The sequence below is a fragment of the Pollicipes pollicipes genome, unplaced genomic scaffold, assembly GCF_011947565.3.
Source record: "Pollicipes pollicipes isolate AB1234 unplaced genomic scaffold, Ppol_2.1 Scaffold_4295;HRSCAF=5057_pilon_pilon_pilon, whole genome shotgun sequence".
Lineage (NCBI taxonomy): Eukaryota > Metazoa > Arthropoda > Thecostraca > Pollicipedomorpha > Pollicipedidae > Pollicipes > Pollicipes pollicipes.
This window is the reverse complement of record NW_023596461.1, coordinates 36,458,627-36,477,255: the sequence shown is the minus strand read 5'-3', so window position 1 is coordinate 36,477,255 and position 18,629 is coordinate 36,458,627. Positions and strand designations below refer to the sequence as shown.

Below are 18,629 nucleotides of genomic sequence, written 5' to 3'. Positions count from 1 at the left end.
ATGTTTCGGAAAACAGTCGAAATAAACTAAAGTTGGCTGCTAAATACCATCAAAACCAAGCACGGACTGGATTCCTAGCATATTCATGGCTTGCGGGTTGGGCGATGCAGCCAGCTGATGACTGATAACTTATGTATATTGCGTTATCTGTTATAAACAAGTACAAAATATTCTAGCAGTCAAAACATCTCAAAAACGTGATGCACGAGCTAGATACGTGTCACATGCTCAATAGCCAAGGGAAATGACGCGTGCGACGTCAGAGGCACGTGAAATAACCTTTGACAATGGCGCGTAACAATTCCTCGGCACATATCTGTCTGCTGCTTTAACACGCGCACGGGTGGCCGGCTAGACACCCTTCTCTCGGGTGGGGAGGGGTCAATTTAACTGTCCCTGAGATCTCGGGAACTAAGAGAGCTAGAGACACCAAATTTACAGGGTGTCTTGAACTGTACGTGAAATCTCTTAAGTCAAGGTTTGGGCTTCCTAGGTCATGACCTTCAGGTCAAATAAGGTCAAACAAGGTCAAATTCCATGTCAGTCTCTAAAGTGCCCCCAGCACCTAGGCAACTGTTTCTAAGCAAAAGGTCGCACGCCGTGCTTAGTTCAGTGTCCTTGTTTGACCTTTTGTAGGTCATGGTGAAGGAAATTATACAAGACTGCTCTGAGTTTTGCACTTGAATAAACGACAAAGATTACGCTAGGCAGTATGTTCCTAAAACAAAATATTGACCCGGGTCATCTTAGGTCAATGACCTGTTCTGACCTCTAAGAAAACAATGGAAGATGCATAATGCGGTTCCTGCTGTCAACAAATTGGAAATGAGCACCACAAACTATCCCATACAGCAAGCTCTAGAGAAATAAATCAAGTTGGTTTTGACCTAGGTCTGCCCTTCATACCTGACCTTAGGTCAGCGCAATTTGTTCATTCAATATTTGTGGTGCCTAAGAAAGCATCTCAGAGATGTATGACTTCGTCAAACACTCCGTTATTGTATCAGATTGGACGATTCCCTAGAAGTCGCCCTCGCTGAAACCATGGCCTGACTTTGACCTGCCATAGGTCAGCAACCTTGCAAGGTATATCTACATTTTTATGTCAAACGATCCGCTTCTGAATTGTTTACAGCTATGCAAAATTTGGCGCGGCTTCGCTGCGCTGTTCGGAAACCATTCTGGAAAAACCTTCGGGGAGGGGGTCAATTTGACCCCCCACCCCCAACCCACCCAAGCGCGTGTTAAGGCGAGGGCACCAGAGCCAATAGGGACGAAACCTGGGCAATCATGGGTGCCACATGAGAGGAACAAAGTGGCTGCCGTCAGCAAGTATAGGATCCTCAGAGCAAGCAAAAAAACCAAGACTTTCGTGATGGACCCTAAACGATCGGAAGCGCCCCGGCAGGCTGACATGTAAGGCCCCGGCCAGAGCACAGAATTCCCTGAGCAAAGGGCAATTATGCAAGACCATGAATTGATTCCCTGTGCGGTAAAAATTACCCGGGTAATTTAACAAAAGGAGCCCGATAGAAGTGAAGAGTCCTCCGCAAATGAGGCCAAAGGGAGAGAGCCCTCGATCAAAGAAGAGGGGCCCTGAGCATCGAGCGTCTCCGTGCTTTACCTCATATGAGCCCCAGCAACAGCGTAAGGCCCTCCGAGCAAGTGGAAAGAACCCAAGACTAATATGAAGGGCTCCTGAGCACCTGAGTGTACCCTGATATATGGGGCCCCGGAAAAAAGCGCATAAAGCCTTTCGGGCGAATGGGAAGAATCGGTGGAGGGCCCCTGACCGATCATTAATGTTCAGGCATGAAAGCAGGTAGTATCCCAACAGCAGCGTTGAGATCATGTACGGAAAAGGAAAAATGCTAAGAGATCAAGAGGAACCTGGAGGGCTCCTTGGCGATCAGATTGACCAGGCAAATGCACATATGTAGCCCGAGAAAACAGCGTAAGGCCTCTGCAAAAACATAATGTGCCCCACAATTTCCTTCAATCACCATCCTTTCAATCAGTGAAGACTTGAATCTGCATGCTTATTAACTCTTCGTTTTCGCTTGCAGCCGTTCCTTGCCGTCTGTAGGCCCAAATACGTCCAAGCTTGTTGTGTTTTTTTGTAAGAAAATTGTGTCCGTTCAACCGGTTATCGGCCACTTCGAAGCCTGTGGATCCCCTCTGCATAGTCCGTGGGGCATGGTCCGATGTCCCCCCTCCCCCCCCCCCCCCCACCTCTGTATCCGCCAACGGTCCAAGCAGCTTAATAAATGGGGCCCGCCAAGAACATAGGGCCATTCAGGTAAAAAACACTCAAGACAACGTGGAGAGTCCCGAAGTGATCGAGTGCGCCAGAGCAGGTTAACAGATAGGGCTCCCATCAAGAGCGTAGAGCCCTCCGTTCAAATATGAAATACCCACTCACGATATAGAGGGCCGCCGAGTGATCGAGTACGCCAGAGCAAGTTAACAAATAGGGTCCTCATCGAGAGTGCAGGGCCCTCAATTCAAATGAGAAGCACCCAAAACAAAATGGAAATGGCCCCTGAACGATTGAATTTATACGAGCAGTGTATCAGAAGCGGCTCGACAACAGCGTAGAGCCCTTCGTTCAAATAATAACTACTCAAAACCCAGTGCGGAGGACCCGCGAAAGATGGAGCGCACCCGAACAGATTGTCAAATGGCCCTCGAAAGGAGCGTATTCCCTTTAATTCAAACACGAAGAGCTAATGTACAGGGCTCCCGACAAGTCCAGTACAACCGAGGAAGCGAAAAGAGGTGGCCTCCGATAAGTGCGTAAGGTCCTCTAGTCAAACAGGGAGCGCTCAGTACATAATGCGGGGCCCCGAACGATCGAGTGTGATCGAACAGGTTAACAGATGGGGCCCTCGACAAGAGAGTAGGGCCTTCCGTCCAAATATGAAATACCCACGACACGATATAGAGGGCCCCCGAATGATCGAGTGCGCCAGAACAAGTTAACAGATAGGGCTCCCGTCAAGAGCGTAGGGCTCTCCATCCAAATAGGATGCGCCTAAGATCCGATGTAGAGGTCGCCAAACGATCCAAAGTGTCCGAGCAGCTTTTCAGAAGGGGCCCCGACAGGAGCCGAAGGCCCTCCATTCAAGTAAGAAGTACCCAAAACAAAGTGCGGAGAGACCCTGAAAGATGAAATGTACCCGAGTAGGTTATCAGATGGTCCCGCTAGGAGTATAGGGCCCTAAATTCAAACACCAGGACGCAATGTGCAGGGCCCTTAAACAATCCAGTGTCGCCAAGGAGGTGAACAGAAGGGCCCTGACAAGTGCGTAGGGCCCTCCGTTCAAAAAAGAGGCACCCAAGGCCCAATGTAGAGGGCCCCCAACGATCCAATATGCCGGAGCAGGTCATCAAAGAGGCCCCGACAAAGGCGTAAGGCCCCCCAATCAAAAAAGATGTACCCAAGACATAGTGCGGAGGGCCCGCGAAGGATCGGGTATTTTGAGCAGGCTATCAGATGGCCCCCGATAGGAGCGCATGGCCCTACACTAAAATGCCCAATGTGTAACGCCCCAAACAATCCAGTGTGCACCAGCAAGTTAACAGATGGGGCCCTAACAAGTATGTAGGACCCTCCATTGAAATACAAAGCACCCAAGACCGAATCTGGTGCGCCCCGAACGACCGATGCGCCCAAGGAGATTAGCAGGTGGGCACTCGACAAGAGTGAAGGGCCCTAATCAAGTGGTGAAGAAAGGAAAGCGCCCTAGACTAATGAAGAAGGCCCATAAGCATATCGTGAGTGTGTCGATAGGTTTGTTGTGCGTATAAGGCACTAACACTTAAATGAATATCATTACAGCAAAGGTTTATTTGAGAGACACTGGCACGTGACAAGAGTCGTTTGCGCGCGCCGCGACGTGAGAGGAAAACGGATGTAGGCAGAGCTGGCTTGTTGCTGTTGAGGAAAGGCATGTAAGAGATGTTGAAACACTTCGCCAAATGAAATGTTTTTACGAGGTGGAACTTTTTTCTGTCGGCGTGAAGAAATAAATTAAATGGTAGGAAATGATTGTAGGTACAGCTGGCGGAGTTAACGTGACTAATTGCTAGTGAAACCCGGTACTGCATAGGGCGCGGCAACATCTACTGAAGTTGGTGGCAAGCTTATTTTCAATGGCGGCACCTTAAACTTTCATGACGCCCCCTACGGTGGTGTCGCCGCCTACGGTGGTGCCGCCGCCTACGGGTGACGCCGTCTGTCGGTTACCCGATGCCGACATAAAGGGTGCCTGAGCAACCGAGAATACCTCGTCAGGTTAACATATGGTGTCTCAGCTACAGGGCCTTTCCGGCGAATGAAAAGAACATGTGGAAGGCCCCTGACTGACAAGAGCGCCCCAACATGCTAGCAGGAAGGGCCTAGGAACGGCGCAGGCGCCCCCCCCCCCCCCTCCGAGCAAATGCTTAGAATTAAGGGCAAAGTGGAAGACTGCTTAATGATCAGAGTAACCCTGCCAGTGATCATACAGGTCCCCCGGAAACGGCATGGCCCCCTGGACAGCACAATGAAACTTGAAATTTCCAAATAACAGTTTTCAATCATTGAAGTTCTGCTTTTGTCCATTCGTGGGTCCTTTACTTTTGTTTGCGGCTGTTCTTGGTTGCCTGCAAGTCCAAAGACCTCCAGTTTTGTTGCATTTTGTGTTAAAATTGCACCTGTCCGGCCGGCTACGGGCCCCTTCAGAACCAATGTGCCCGGAAGAGCCCGGGGGAGGGGCATGGTCCCGTGGCCCCCCTCCTGGATGCGCCCCTGGAATATGGATCTTGGGCTGTGGTGGTTTGCATTAGGCATGGGTTCGACTTAAATATATTAAATGAGCTAAGGAATAGCTCACAGAGTTCAGGATTTGATTCAGTTCATGACTCATTCCTGTCCCATTTTTTACTTGACTCAGTTCAGGTGCAGTGCTTGCATTGAATCACTCATGACTCATGCTGGTTGTAAAAGCAAGGGTCACTGGGCTGTGCTCTTTAGTATCCCCACGTACTAAACATCGCAGGTTTTAGTACGGATAGGTACTAAATACCGTTGCCTTCTTTGTAAGCATTGGTAGTAAATATTCTCGAGGTGTTGGTTTAATCAGCTGGGTTTCCTTCACCAGTTGCTTGATACTGGTAGCCTTGGGTTTCCTTTAGCCTCCATTCCTAAACTGCTGACCTTGTTGCTGCTCTTGCCGTATAACCGAGACCCCGTTCACGGTAGGTGTTGTGCGGCGCGAAGGACTTGCATTCAACTCGGGTGAAAACAAACCATGTTGGTATGGGCTGAGCCATTAAGTAGTTGATGAGAGGTGAGTATCTTTCTCTTGCACTCTGCTTTATTTTACTGGATGGTGGAAGGGAATCCCGACAATGTGTGACATCTTTCACGTGTGTGGTTGACACGAAGAATGTTAATTGCTTACAAAAAGTGCAAATAATTGTTCTGGTGTTATGGTGTTGATTTAATGAAAGCTTTCAGCAGCTTTCAGTAGCAGGAAGCTTTTGTAAGTCCTGCATATTCTATAGTGCTGCATAAGTCTGGCCACAAATGAAGATTTTTTGTGGCACTGACATAGCAAAAGGTCAGGGCAGAGCTTTCCAAATTAAGCACAGCAAAAATAAAATAAAAATGCTAACAAGCGAGGAAAATATTGGATATCTTAGCATAGGCTATCTATCCCAATAGCTCAATAGTGAAGTTTGCTTGCCCTCATCTAACCACTATTCTGTCTGTTCCTGTCAGTCCTAAAAAGATGAGGTGAATTTGGAGGGGGTTGGAGGAGCACAGAAGTCTGCTGCTGCGGGAACTTTTTTGGATGAGATGTTTGCTAGCTGTCTGCACATAAATGTAGCAGTTTTGGCACCCTGACACAAAAAAGTATTGGGCTTACTGTTAACAGAAAAAGTAAACACAAAATCAGAAAATATTCAGTGTTATTATATTAATATTAATCTGAAAACATAAAAATGACACCATGTTGTCTATCTGCACTTATATGCACATGCCATTTGTTTCCATTATGTGTCAACAAATGGAGCCAAAAAGGCATATGCATGAATTGCACTGTTTGTGGAAAACCACCTTTCATTTCATGGGAGGTTTAAGGAGGTAAGCAGCAAACTTAAAGGGGCTTGCAGGAGGCTGGAGGAGCCACAGGTATGAGCAGATTAGTTTGGAGGATGTTTGAGGGGGTTAGAGAAAGTTAAAGGGGTAATGGGAAGAGGTCAAGCACTCCTCCCAATGGACAATATTATCCTCCAGATTTATGACTTTATTATAGTGCAAGCATGTGCTTGGCTCTGGCTTGCTTCATTTGAAACAAAAATATGCTATTTATAATCTATCATTTTTGGGGTTCTGGGCTATGAAGTACACAAATGGTAAAAAGATCAAAATGTTTAAGTTTACAGAGATATCAATAATTGGTGAAAACTATGTCTTCTGGGAAATCTGGTCTTTGATGAATTGGGGCTGACATAAATTAGGTGCATTTTCTGAATGTTGGCTGCTGGAGAACTGATACTGTCCTTTATAAAGTGTCCTATACTATTCAATAGTCCTTGTGATATGCACCATAATAAGTAGTTGATACACATGCAATTTGAAGAGCAGCTCTGCTGTTACACTCAATAGCTGATAGGATTGTTCAAATCCTGTTTTGTGCAAATGACTGGTTTCTTATTAGTTAATAAATTTGAGATGATGTGCAACAATCTCATCCCCTGTTTTTCAGTCACATGTAAACAGCTGCTGCAGCACCAGGTGTTATGGTGAATTGCTTTGCATAAGAATCACAAGCTGCAGCCATGGACAGTTCCAACTACAACCCAGCAGATTTGGGTGGATTTCAAAAGCAGGTAGGTTGGTCTTCATCACCACACAAGCATCACAAGGGTCAGCTGATTTTGCATTTCAGTCTATGGGCCTTTGTCATGCAATGAAGACCATACATAGCCTGTGGGCTACATCAGTCTCTTCATAATCCACATAATGTTCTGTTATATAGTTATGCCTTGCTGTGAGATAGCATGTGTAGGAGATGTTTTTGGCTGCTTACTGTTTATATTGATTGTTGTGATCATGTAGATATAATTTGATGTTAACTCATTGCCAGTCATTGATATGAAAACAGTGGGTTTGAACATCAGGTGTGGGTCACTCAGGCTCCATAATGGCAGAGTACAAATTTCCTAAAGTGGAGTACAAAATTATCCAAGTGCTGTGGGTCAATACAGCATTATTTAGGCTACCTTTAAGAAGTAGTAGTACAATCAGTGGCACTCAACAAAAGTGCCACTTTTCATGTACAGCAATTCATGTAAGAGCACTTTAAATGAAAGAAAACATCAGTATTAAACATGGTCCACTGAAACAACACAGTCTCATACTCTGTACTATGAAACACATGCACAGATAAATTGGTTTGCAATTTATGAAAGGCTCTGTGTATACACCCTCCAAAATAGGGGCGGGGGTAATTTTGCATCAGGCTTATAGGCTCTCCAAAATGGAGGGTGGCTACACACTGGGTTTATACACCCTCCAAAACGGAGGGTGGATACAATACGCACAGCCGGACAAAAATGGTGCACAAAAAATGCAAATGAACATCCCACAGACAGCCACCTACTCATGCTCCACCACGATCACGCTACTCCCGCTCCACCACAGTCACGCTACTCACGCTCCACCAGCTAACTGGTTCTAGAAACAGCCAAACATGCATGTCCTCCACCTTCCCACTCCCACCCAACACACGAGGCCCTGCACGTCCCACCCGAACAATAGAGACAGGCAGCACTCTTAACCTATTTACCGAGCCAGCGCAAGTACGGTGCCTGCCAGACATGTGCAGGCCGGCCAAAAGGGATCGGGGTCATTCACTCCGCTGACTCCGGCGAATAATGCAAGGTATTTATGGATTTTAGTGAGCTTTAACCGATATCATTGCGACATATGATAATTTATGTTGCCATTGATTGATGTTTTTGTCCTAATAAACCCCCCTCCTTAATTTGCCTGGCCAAAGTTTTGGGTTCGTGTTACTCTGGTGTCCTGGTGTGTTTGCGGGAGTGAGATGGCTGTCTCCGAACAGTTTTTTGGCCATTTATAGCTACGTTTTTCAACTTAAAAGGGTAATTTTGTAAAGCCTGAATCACCAGCCTTAATTTCATACCCTGAAGTGACAATTTTAACTTGGTTTAAATCCACTGCTGTCGTAATAGATTTGTACTCCGGGTACCAGGAAGTGGCCAAAAATCCAACCACACGGTGGTTCTGGATGAGTATAAATAAGTCCTTCATTATCCTGATGCCTATCTCTGTGCAGCTTCCCTCCAAATGTTTACAGATCTGTTCAAGGCATGAGCGCGAGCAAAATATTTATGCTCTTGACAAATCAGTCACGAGGAGGCGAATCATTAAAACCAATTGGAGAGCTTTGCTATGTTCAACCTCCAACCTGGGCTAGGAGGCGGGGGCAAGTTGCTGAATAGTTGAGACGTTTCCGACGCTGAATTGTGAGGGATTCTCTTATTTGCATTGCCATGACGCAGTGGTGGCATGTGGGTAGGCGGCCGTCTGCCGTCGGTAATTGAGTGTGCGGTTTTCTATGAATGTTCGTTGCATCCTTGGCAATTCATGCGGTTCGTCGTCAATGGTAGGTTAAGTCATGTTAAAGTTTGGGTGGTTCTGCGTAGGGCATAGGAAGTGAGAGCTTTGCTAATCTACAGACCGGTGCGATTCTAGCACTCGCTTCTCATTTCCCGGTATTGTTCAAAGACGATTCCATTCAACATCCAAACGCTTAATTTTTTACATTTCCATGCATGGCTTATCCTGTACCTAGGTGGCAACACAGGCTGCTTGCTATTGGGTATCTTAGTCTGGTGGGTGTAAGATTTGTGCTCTTGAAGATATAAATACATGGCTCCTGATGGAAGCAGCGAGTCTTAAGCTGTTGCACCTTCTGGATTTATTTTGTCCTGGCATGAAGAGGTAAAATGAGTTTTTCCAAAAGCTGTTCTTGTTGCATCATGATGGGGCACAAAATATTTCATTTTACCTGGTCACAATCCTGGAGTACAAAACCTCCTGGTATACATTATGCAAGGAAACATCAAGTTTTCCAACCCTGCTTGTATGTGCACATGTTAGTGCACATACCTGGATGTCAAGGACCGTTTTCAGCCACTGGACAGCTCCCTAACGGCTGGTGGAGCCCTGGAGCGCCGCACGCGCGTGCTGACGCTGTGCGCCGCGTCGCCGCCGGCAGCTCTCCGACATGGTGGTGACGTACCGGCAGCTGCCGCACGACGAGCAGCCGGCCGCCTTCCACATGCTGCAGGCATCGCTAGGGCCGCTGCTGACCGTGCCTGCTGAACTGTGTTCGCCGGAGCCGGCCGGCGCCGCCCCGGCCCAGTCGCCCGCCGAGCCCAGGTGCGGCTCAGACACGCCTATGCTGGTGGCGCTGCAGCTGCAGCTGCATGTGCTCGGGTCTTTCTGTTGCGTCGCCAGCGGTGGGCACGTGTTGGACTGTCGGTGGAGCTTCTTACTGTCATTTGGATGCCTTTTGGGGTGGGGTGTCTGTGTGTTTGTTTGTCTCAAGTGTGCTTCAGTGAACATGGTTCAGCCTCAGAAAGCTCAAACTGTGTTGACGCAGAGTAGCTGCCTGGTCAGGCTCGTTCAGCCGTTGCTGGTTTCAGTGGAGTCAGTAGCCCTATGGTTGGACCGGCAGCTGGACCCTGCCCATGCGTGTTGGAGCAGCGCCGCAGCCCCTCCCCTCCCCCCGCCCGCCGGTGCCGGTGCCGGTGCCGGTTGTCCCGTCTGATGCGCTCGCTGGCCGCTCCAGCTCCGTGGAGGCGCCGATGGCCGACATCGCGTGCGCCGAGCTGCAGCGGGAGACGTTCGTGGCGCGTCTCGGCGATGCCGAGGGCCAGGAGGCGAGCGAGGCGGACGAGGCCGCCTGCCCGGCCGTGCCCGAGTCGCCGTCGGCGGCAGAGGACGTCCAGCAGCCGGGGGGCACCGCCGCCGAACCGGCCAGCAGCGGACAGGTGCGACCGCCGCACCGAACCGGCAGCACGGGCCATCGGCAGGACAGCGGAGCGCTAGTGGCACGTGCTGGCGTCATGTTTGCCGGGGCTGAAATGAACCATACTCTGAGTTGTATCCATGCAGTGGGGGCTACATCCCAGGCAAGGTAACGCCGTGATGGAGGCATGGAACTGGTCGTTGGTTGTAAGGAGGCAAACGGACTAACAGGCGCTCTAAACCGTGAGCTAGTGACGCGTTCTGGCTTCTGATGACAGGCGGCAGAGCCTGTGGCGGCCGGCGGCAGGCGGCGCTACATCTGCCCGGTGGCCACGTGCGGCCGAGAGTGCGGCCATCGGAAGGCCATGGTGCTGCACGTCAAGTGGGAACACGAGCAGGGCCCTGTCTGCTGCCTGGCCTGCCGTCACGAGTTCGCCACGCACGCCTACTTCCTCTACCACAAGAAGAGCTGTTTCCAGGGTAAGTGGCTGGTGCCGGACGGGAGACGGGCTGGGGAGAGGCGCGACGTGTTGGATGTGGGGACGGTGGGAGACGGGCTGGGGAGAGGTGCCGCGTGTGGGGTGCGGGGACAGGGCGGGAGACGGCCTAGGTGGAGGCGTCGCGTGTTGGGTGAGGGGGAGCGGGTACGAACTCGTATCATTTGGACTTCGGATGGTCGTTCGTGCCGTTCCAGAGCATGGGTTGACGGACGCGCGTGGTGGGATGGTGCGTAGTTGAACGTGCAGACAGTTGCCATTGTGTGCTGGGCCGTGCAGACAGTTACTGTTGTGTGGTGGGATGTGCAGATAGTTACCATTGTGTGGTGGGACATGCATGCAGTTGCCATTGCATGGTGGGACATGCACACAGTTACTGTTGCTTGTTGAGACATGTACACAGTTACCATTGGTCAGAGGTGCGGACAATTACCATTGTGTAGTGGGACATGCAGACATTTGCCATTCATGCAGACAGTAGCCATTGCGTAGTGTGGCATGCAGTTGCCGTTGCGTAGTGGGACGTACAGACAGTTACCGTTGCGTGGTCAGATGTGCAGACAGTATTGCGTGGTGGGACGTGCAGACAGTTACCATTGGTAAATCAAGTGTTCTGTCGCTCGGCGTGCATTTGCTCCTGTGCATCGCCATGCGCACGTGGGCGTGTCCGGCATAACGGCGCTCCTCCCAGGAGTACTCCCCGCCTGCGCACGTGCCTCACCTCACCTATGGCCGGACAGCAGCCCCCGTCAGGCGTCTCGCGTATGCCGAGCAGGTGTGAGCGCCCTGGTGTGCCCCGACTGCGGCGCCCGCTTCACTATGGAACTGCCGTACCGGCGCCACCTGGCCGGCCACGCGCTCAACGCCTGCCACAACTGTGGCGAGCGTCTCTCCAGCCGCAAGGCGCTCGTCAAACACCTGCGCCACGAGCACAAGATCCGCGAGTGTGAGAAGTGGTTTGCCTGTGACAAGTGTGACAAGCGGTTCATGAAAAAGCGCTCCTGGCTCAGCCATTCCAAGGTGGGCTGCAGTAGCGGATGCAGGCTGTGACTCTGACTGGGCTGATATCTGTTTTTTTCAAACGAGGAAAAACTTTTATGTTGAATCAGTTTCAAGGGAAACACCACGTTGTTTTGGAATTGTCCAAAGACTAAGTGTTGCCTCGGAGGTGAGCTGGTCGCCGTTGCCCTGAAGACTGCGGCAGCCCCGCCTTGTTATGTGATGTGTCTCCGCGCTGTGAGACCACCAGCGGCCACGCTGGCGATCACTGAGCCCCAGACTGTCTCATCACTGGCCTGACCTGATCACTGAGCCCCAGACTGTCTCATCACTGGCCTGACCTGATCACTGAGCCCCAGACTGTCTCATCACTGGCCTGACCTGATCACTGAGCCCCAGACTCTTCTATCACTAGCCTGATCACTGAGATCCAAACTGTCCCATCACTGGCCTGACCTGATCACTGAGATCCAGACTGTCCCATCACTGGCCTGACCTGATTTCTGAGCCCCAGACTGTCCCATCACTGGCCTGATCACTGAGCCCCAGACTGTCCCATCACTGGCCTGATCACAGCCCCAGACTGTCCCATCACTGGCCTGGCCTAGCCTGATTGCTGAATTCCAGACTGTCCCAGCTCTGGCCTGGCCTGATTACTGAGATCCAGACTGTCCCATCGCTGGCCTGACCTGATTACTGAGCTCCCCGCAGTGCCATCGCTGGCCTGGCCCGGTCACTGAAATCCGGACTGTCCCATCGCTGGCCTGGCCTGATCACTGAGTCCCAGACTGCCCCATCGCGGGCCTGGCGTGATTACCGAGTTCCCTGCAGTGCCGTCGCTGGCCTGACCTGATAACTGAGCTCCCGGCAGTGCCGTCGCTGGCCTGACCTGATAACTGAGCTTCCGGCAGTGCCGTCGCTGGCCTGACCTTATAACTGAGCTCCCGGCAGTGCCGTCGCTGGCCTGACCGCCTCACACTGACAGGTACACGCCACTAAGGACGACGTGCAGTGCAGCCACTGCGACCTGACGCTGAGCAAGGCGCGCCTGATCGACCACGTGCTGAAACAGCACGGCAACGAGCCCTTCAGCTGCGACACCTGCAGCAAACGCTTCCGCCGCAACCAGCAGTACTTGCAGCACATGCGGGTGCGTGGTGGAGACGGTCGGCACGCTGCCTGGACCCACCGGACGTCGCTCAGCGCCGCGCTTCTCGTGGTAGCTGGCCTCTGTCGTCCCCCCCCCCCTCGCCCGGACCCCATGTGCTCGTCATTTAATTGTCCCCGGTCTGACTCTGACCTCTGTTCGTCATGTGCCCTCCCCCCTGGTGAACCCCACCTGCCCTGCGTTTGGTGGGGATTCTCTGCCTCCGACACCGTGCCCTGCAGCCCCGTCTGCACCACGACTGCTTGACTCCAACGGCCGTGTGAGGTGTTCGGTCGGTCTCCGCTCACTGGACCCCGTGACCGACAGCTACACGAGCAGCACAATACGTGAGGCAAAGCGTACATCATGGAGGGAATATGTAAATGGTTTAAATCGTCACACCCCACTGAGTGTAGTGTGACAGCGAGTTAGTCGCATTTCCGGTAGGAGCGTCTCCACTGCAGTTTCGGTGTTGAAGGTGGCGGGAATCACGATATTGAACACACAGGAAGTTTCCAACAAAATAGGCCTCGCATTTGCAAAAAGGTGCCGACATGGAACAGACGACCCACGCTTTATTCGCCACAAGGAACAAAGCGAGAAGACGGCAATCAATTTTAGAATCCCTGACTCAGAGATTTATTATTACAACCAACCAACCATTCACTGTCATGGAGCTCTGCACCGCTCTTAAGAGAGCTAAGAGTGTGTCGCCTGGATTGGATAAAGTCCACAATGATATGCTGAATCACCTAAAGAAGGAGTCCCTCCATGCCTTACTCTCACTTTTCAACTACATATGGTTGCAAGATGACTTCCCGGAGTCGTGGCGGGAGGCCATTATAGTCCCGATACAGAAGCCCGGAAAGGATGGTTCCGACCCACTGCACTGCCGCCCAATTTCGCTGACTTGTTCACACTGTTCACTTAACGATCTTAGACACAGCTACACGACATTCTTTTAAACAAAGACGTCACACGATAGCAGTCTTCTTTGACATTGAGCGGGCTTATGATACCACCTGGCGCTATGACATTCTAAGCAAAGTACGCAAGTGTGGACTCCGAGGTCATATGGCGCTCTTCCCTGAAAACTTTTGACGTCGTCGATTCTTCCGCGTCCGAGTGGGTGGCATGCTATCGGATCGCTATGAACAAGAGAACGGTGTTCCTCAAGGGAGCGTCCTTAGCGTAACCCTGTTTGCGCTGACGATCGATGATATCGCCGACTATCTGCCACCTACAATCAGTCGGTCACTGTTTGTGGACGACTTTGCCATCTGGTGTGCGGCATCCACAACGACGTCTGTTGAGAGGCAGCTTCAGTTATGTCTGATTCGACTAACTGAGTGGAGCCTTAAGAATGGGTTCAAATTTTCGACCACCAAGACTAAGTGCATGCACTTCTGCTCACGGATTAGAGGCTGTAGAGACCCGGAGTTACGACTCTATAATGCCACTATCCCAGTTTGTAAGGACATTTGTTTCCTGGGCCTCACGTTTGACCGTCGGCTCACGTCCAAGCAACACTTTAAGGTGGTTAAGACTAAGTGTCTCAAGCACATGAACCTCATGAAAGTAATGTGTCGTTTGACCTTTGGAGCCGATAGAAGCACCCTGTTGAACCTGCATAGGGCCCTAATTCGATCAGTCATCGATTGTGCTAGTCCTGTCTACGATAGTGCTCCTACATCTTCAAAGCAGGTTTTGGACACAATCCACCATGTGTTCGTATAGCCACTGGGGCGTTTCGTACGACTCGAACAAGAAACTTGCTGGTGGAAGCGAATGAACCGCCCTGGCCTCTTAGGAGACAACGACGTACTTTGAATCACGCTATAAAGGTTTCACAATTTCCGGATCACCCAGCCTTTAAGTTCATCTTCTCTCAGACGTTAATCCGTTCTTTCTTGAGGGAGCGGTCCACGTCATCGCAGCCAATGTGTCTGCGCGTCCGGGACTGGCTAGACTAGTCGCTCATTACGCTGGATGACATTGCCCCGCACACCCTTCGGGACCCAGCCCCGTGGAGACGTCTGAGTATTAATTATGATTTGGAACCTTGTCAGCGTCTTAAAAATGGCACTTCACCACGAGAGTTCCTCACGTTTTCGTTGGAACAGATCTCACAATACGCGAACTCATTACAAATATTTACCGATGGGTCCAAGGGTTCAACAGGAACGGGTTGCGCATTTGTTTGCGTTGACCATACCGTAGGTCTATGCCTCCCGCAGCACCTGTCAGTTTTTTCCTCATAACTGTTTGCTATTTTAGCAGCGCTTCAGAACGTTGCTTGTCGTCCTGAAAGGGATGTAGTCATTTTGACCGTAGTGCACTTTTATCATTCGACCCGACGGCGATGTCACGTGACCACTCATTTTTGACGCGCTCAATTTGGGAGGAACTGGAATGGCTGGACAACACTTCCTGCCGTACCACATTTATGTGGATCCCCAGCCACATGGGAATAATGGGAAATGAAAAAGCCGACACCGCAGCGAAAGCTGCGGCGTATGAGAGAAAGCCAATACCAATTTATGTACCGGGTCGAGATCTGAAGACAGTCATTTCCAAATACGTCCGCAATACGTGGCAGCACATGTTCGACCAACATGTTCACGCTTTCAGAGAAATCAAGCCCCAACTGGGTGATTGGGAATCCTCCCATCGCCGAAGCCGCTTCCAGGAAGTCGCCCTTTGTAGGCTTCGGTTAGGTCACACATATGCAACACATTCGTTTTACTTGACCCGTAAGGATGTGCCGCGGTGTGATAGATGCGGGGACCGGTTGTCTGTTGGACATGTGCTCGTCTCATACCGGCGTCTTGAGACGGAGAGGCGACGATTTTTTCCTGCAGCGCCCCTCCATCGGTTACTCGGTCGAGACCCATGTGGTGAACTTGGAGATATTCTCGCACTTTTAACACACATTGACTTTGACGTTATTTTCACTCACCCCTCAGTGTAAATGCGCCAGTGATACTACCTGTTATTAGTTGACAACATACTTATCGCGTCGTCGGAGAGGTAGATAACCGTCATCGAGTGGGCGCAAAATGGCCCCGATGCTGACGCGCCCTTAAGAACCAAATCACCACCACCAGCTACACGAGCAGTACGACTGCTCGACTCTAACGGCCGTGTGAGGTGTTCGGTCGGTCTCCGCTGACTGGACCCCGTGACCGACAGCTGCACGAGCAGTACGACTGCTCACTCTGCCGGAAGCCGTTCGTGACGCAGGCCGACTACATCAGTCACATGCAGTCGACGCACCAGGTGATGCCGGAGATTATGTCGGACTCGCTTTGTCGGCACCGGTGTGAGGCGTGCGGAGACACGTTCTGGTCGCACGCGCAGCTCACGCAACACCTCAACAAGCACCCCGACGGTGAGTCAACGCTCGCGGTCGGCACGCGACGGATGTTGGCGCGATGGGTTGACGGGGTACCGGCCGTTGTGTGGGCATGACGGCTGGACTCGGTCGGGAGCTTCACACTGTGACGCGATACTAGCGTGGGGTGCCATGGGTGTGGCCACAGAAATGAACACAGCTGACGGAGAAGCGATTTTGCGCTCGATATGCTGGGTCTGTTGAGTTACGTGCCGTACAGCCGTGGTGAAGGCTGTACGGCACGTAACTGGTCGCTGCTGGCGGACTGCCGTGTCGCTCTGGATTGTGCTGGCGTCGGTACTGTTCAGCCGCCACGCCGCCGCTGACCGATGTGCCGGCCGCCAGCTTCTCTCGAATGCTCGCGCTGCCACACCGAGTTCCAGTCGGCCGCGCAGCTGCACCGCCACCTGCGCCGCTCGCTCTGCTCGCGCACACCCGAGCTCATCTGCCACCAGTGCGGCGCGCAGTTCTGCGCCCACTTTGCGCTGCGTAAGCACTTGGCGCGCGCGCACGGCGAGGGCGGCGCGTCGGACCGGTGCCCGCACTGCGACTATACCAACAGCAGCGCCACCAACCTTCGGCGCCACGTAGCTGCGCACCAGCAGCTGTCGCGCCGCTACGTGTGCGACCAGTGTGCGGCCGCCTTCCACACGCTCAGCACGCTCAAGGACCACCAGCTGTACGTGCACACGACCGAGAAGCACTTTGTGTGCGCCGAGTGTCAGAAGGCGTTCAAGACGAGCAGCTCGCTGAACCGACATATGCGCATCCACTCGGAGACGCGACCGTACCAGTGCTCGTGCGGCCACGCCTACAAGCGCATGTCGCATCTGCGCCGCCACATGACTGCCGTGCACAACGTGCGCACGCGCACGCGGCTGATCGCGCGGCTGACGGACGGCGGCGCGGCCGGCTCGTCGGACAGTGGCTCGGACGCGGCGGCAGCGGTGCCGGCCGAGCCGGAGGAGCCAGCGCCGACGGACGGGTCGGCGCCATATCTGGCTGGCCTGGTGGGCACCGACCAGCCAGTCACCTACCTGGCCGACGAGTCGACGCTGCTCCGCGTGTACTCGGTGGGCGAGGAGCTGTCCGAGTTCACGTTGCCGCAGGGCGTCTACAGCACAGACATGGTGTTGCTGCCCGACGGCTCGCGCTCCATTATGCTGAAGCCGGCCGGCGAGCTGGGTCAACTGGAGGCGGGCGCCGACGGCGGCGAGGCGGCAGCAGCGCCGACCGCCACGTTGCCGCCCCCTTCCACTATCCGCTCACACCAGAGGCTGCTCTGAGACGGCCCCAGCCCCGGCGGGCGGCGGACGGGCGTTTCTAGACGTTTAATCGGCCCCCTACACGGTACGCGCACGCCAGAGGCTGCCCTAAGATGGCTCCGACCTTGGCGACCAGAGGGTGAGCGTCATGTTTGCCACGGAAGGGCGGAGGAGGGCTGTTGGAAGGCTCTGTTCCCTGGATAACATGGTGGAGGGTAGCCTATTTATATAGGCTTTTTGTTCTTCGAGGAACTAAGCATAAACAACAGTTTTGCTACTATGACGTAAAGTGATGCCCCCTTTTTACAATGTATGTTATGTGCATTTGCTGAGGTGCGACTGTGAATACCTGGATTTCAGTAATGTGATATTTGGTTCCATACTGTGTCTTGCTTGTGTGTAATCAGGGAATGTATGCACGCGTTGGTTGTGCTGACAAACCTGACAACTAATTCAATACAGCTGTGTCGTGAGCCGATGTGTGCTATCCACAGGCGGGGAGCGAAGGCAGTACTGGATGGACCGCCCAGCCCATGTGGTCCTGGCGGCATAGCCTAGTGAACTGCCAGGTGTGCTGATAACTTGGTGGGCTCGTGTCGGTTGCTAGAGGAAGTCGAGTTTTCATCTCGCAACTAACGGGACGGCCGACCTCCATAGCGGCGCTGATAGTACGGCTGCATCGTTGCCGGATCTGGCCAAACATTGTGTTGGAGATCCGCATGATGCACCATATGGTGTCTGATTGCCCTACAGTTCCTCTGGCTGCTGAACCATGGGCCAGAGGCCTGCATCAGTACTAGAAGCATGTTCTTGTGCCTTCTTGGGTGGAAAGGAATGTGAGGTTTGAAGCACTGACGGGGGAACAGCTAAATACTTGGAGGTTCACAGTTTTTGTGAAATATTTTTTGGTGCCACTTGTTGCACACCAGTACTACTCACACGGGGTTAGGGAAGGCTTTGTGTTACCTTTGTCCAAATATGTAGCTGCGACTACCTCGTGTGCTGACATAGACTTCCGATTGCATGAATCAATTCAAGGTTGACTTGGCTTTCAGTAGGCCATCTGGAGACGAAATTTGTGGCAGGGTTCTTAGTTCAGGGAAATGTGTTAAGAGTTCAATTCAGTTCAGGGTTTGGTGAGTGAGTATCGTTGTTGTAATGTGGTGGTAATTGTGTGTGTGTGAGTGGCGGGGGATGACAAAAGGCTGCACTTATGCCACAAAAATGAAAGCTCAAGACGAGGCAATGCTACTGCAGTAAGGACATTGGGGCT

General features: G+C 52.1%; 1 protein-coding gene across 2 annotated transcripts; it reads left to right on the top strand.

Annotated features, from left to right (window-relative positions):
- The first annotated feature begins 5,199 nt into the window (after positions 1 to 5,199).
- LOC119097006 (zinc finger protein 184) lies at positions 5,200 to 17,823 on the top strand. 2 transcript variants are annotated; one of them, XM_037220015.1, is made up of 9 exons: positions 5,200 to 5,241; positions 6,759 to 6,882; positions 9,300 to 9,463; positions 9,876 to 10,077; positions 10,333 to 10,534; positions 11,327 to 11,571; positions 12,536 to 12,700; positions 15,890 to 16,088; positions 16,437 to 17,823. In XM_037220015.1, the coding sequence occupies exons 2-9, from the start codon at positions 6,832 to 6,834 to the stop codon at positions 17,375 to 17,377; spliced, it is 2,169 nt and encodes a 722-aa protein (XP_037075910.1). In that variant the 5' UTR covers positions 5,200 to 5,241; positions 6,759 to 6,831; the 3' UTR covers positions 17,378 to 17,823. The 2 variants fall into 2 exon arrangements, with proteins under 2 accessions (XP_037075910.1, XP_037075909.1); XM_037220014.1 differs by having other exon boundaries at positions 5,225 to 5,333.
- Positions 17,824 to 18,629: the final 806 nt, after the last annotated feature.

What these genes read in the sequence shown, in the direction of transcription:
- LOC119097006 (XM_037220015.1), top strand. Translation starts at nt 6,832, where the DNA reads ATGGACAGTTCCAACTACAACCCAGCAGATTTGGGTGGATTTCAAAAG. An exon ending in CAAGAAGAGCTGTTTCCAGG is followed by an intron (nt 10,535 to 11,326) that starts GTAAGTGGCTGG and finishes TATGCCGAGCAG; the next exon opens with GTGTGAGCGCCCTGGTGTGC. An exon ending in CCTGGCTCAGCCATTCCAAG is followed by an intron (nt 11,572 to 12,535) that starts GTGGGCTGCAGT and finishes TCACACTGACAG; the next exon opens with GTACACGCCACTAAGGACGA.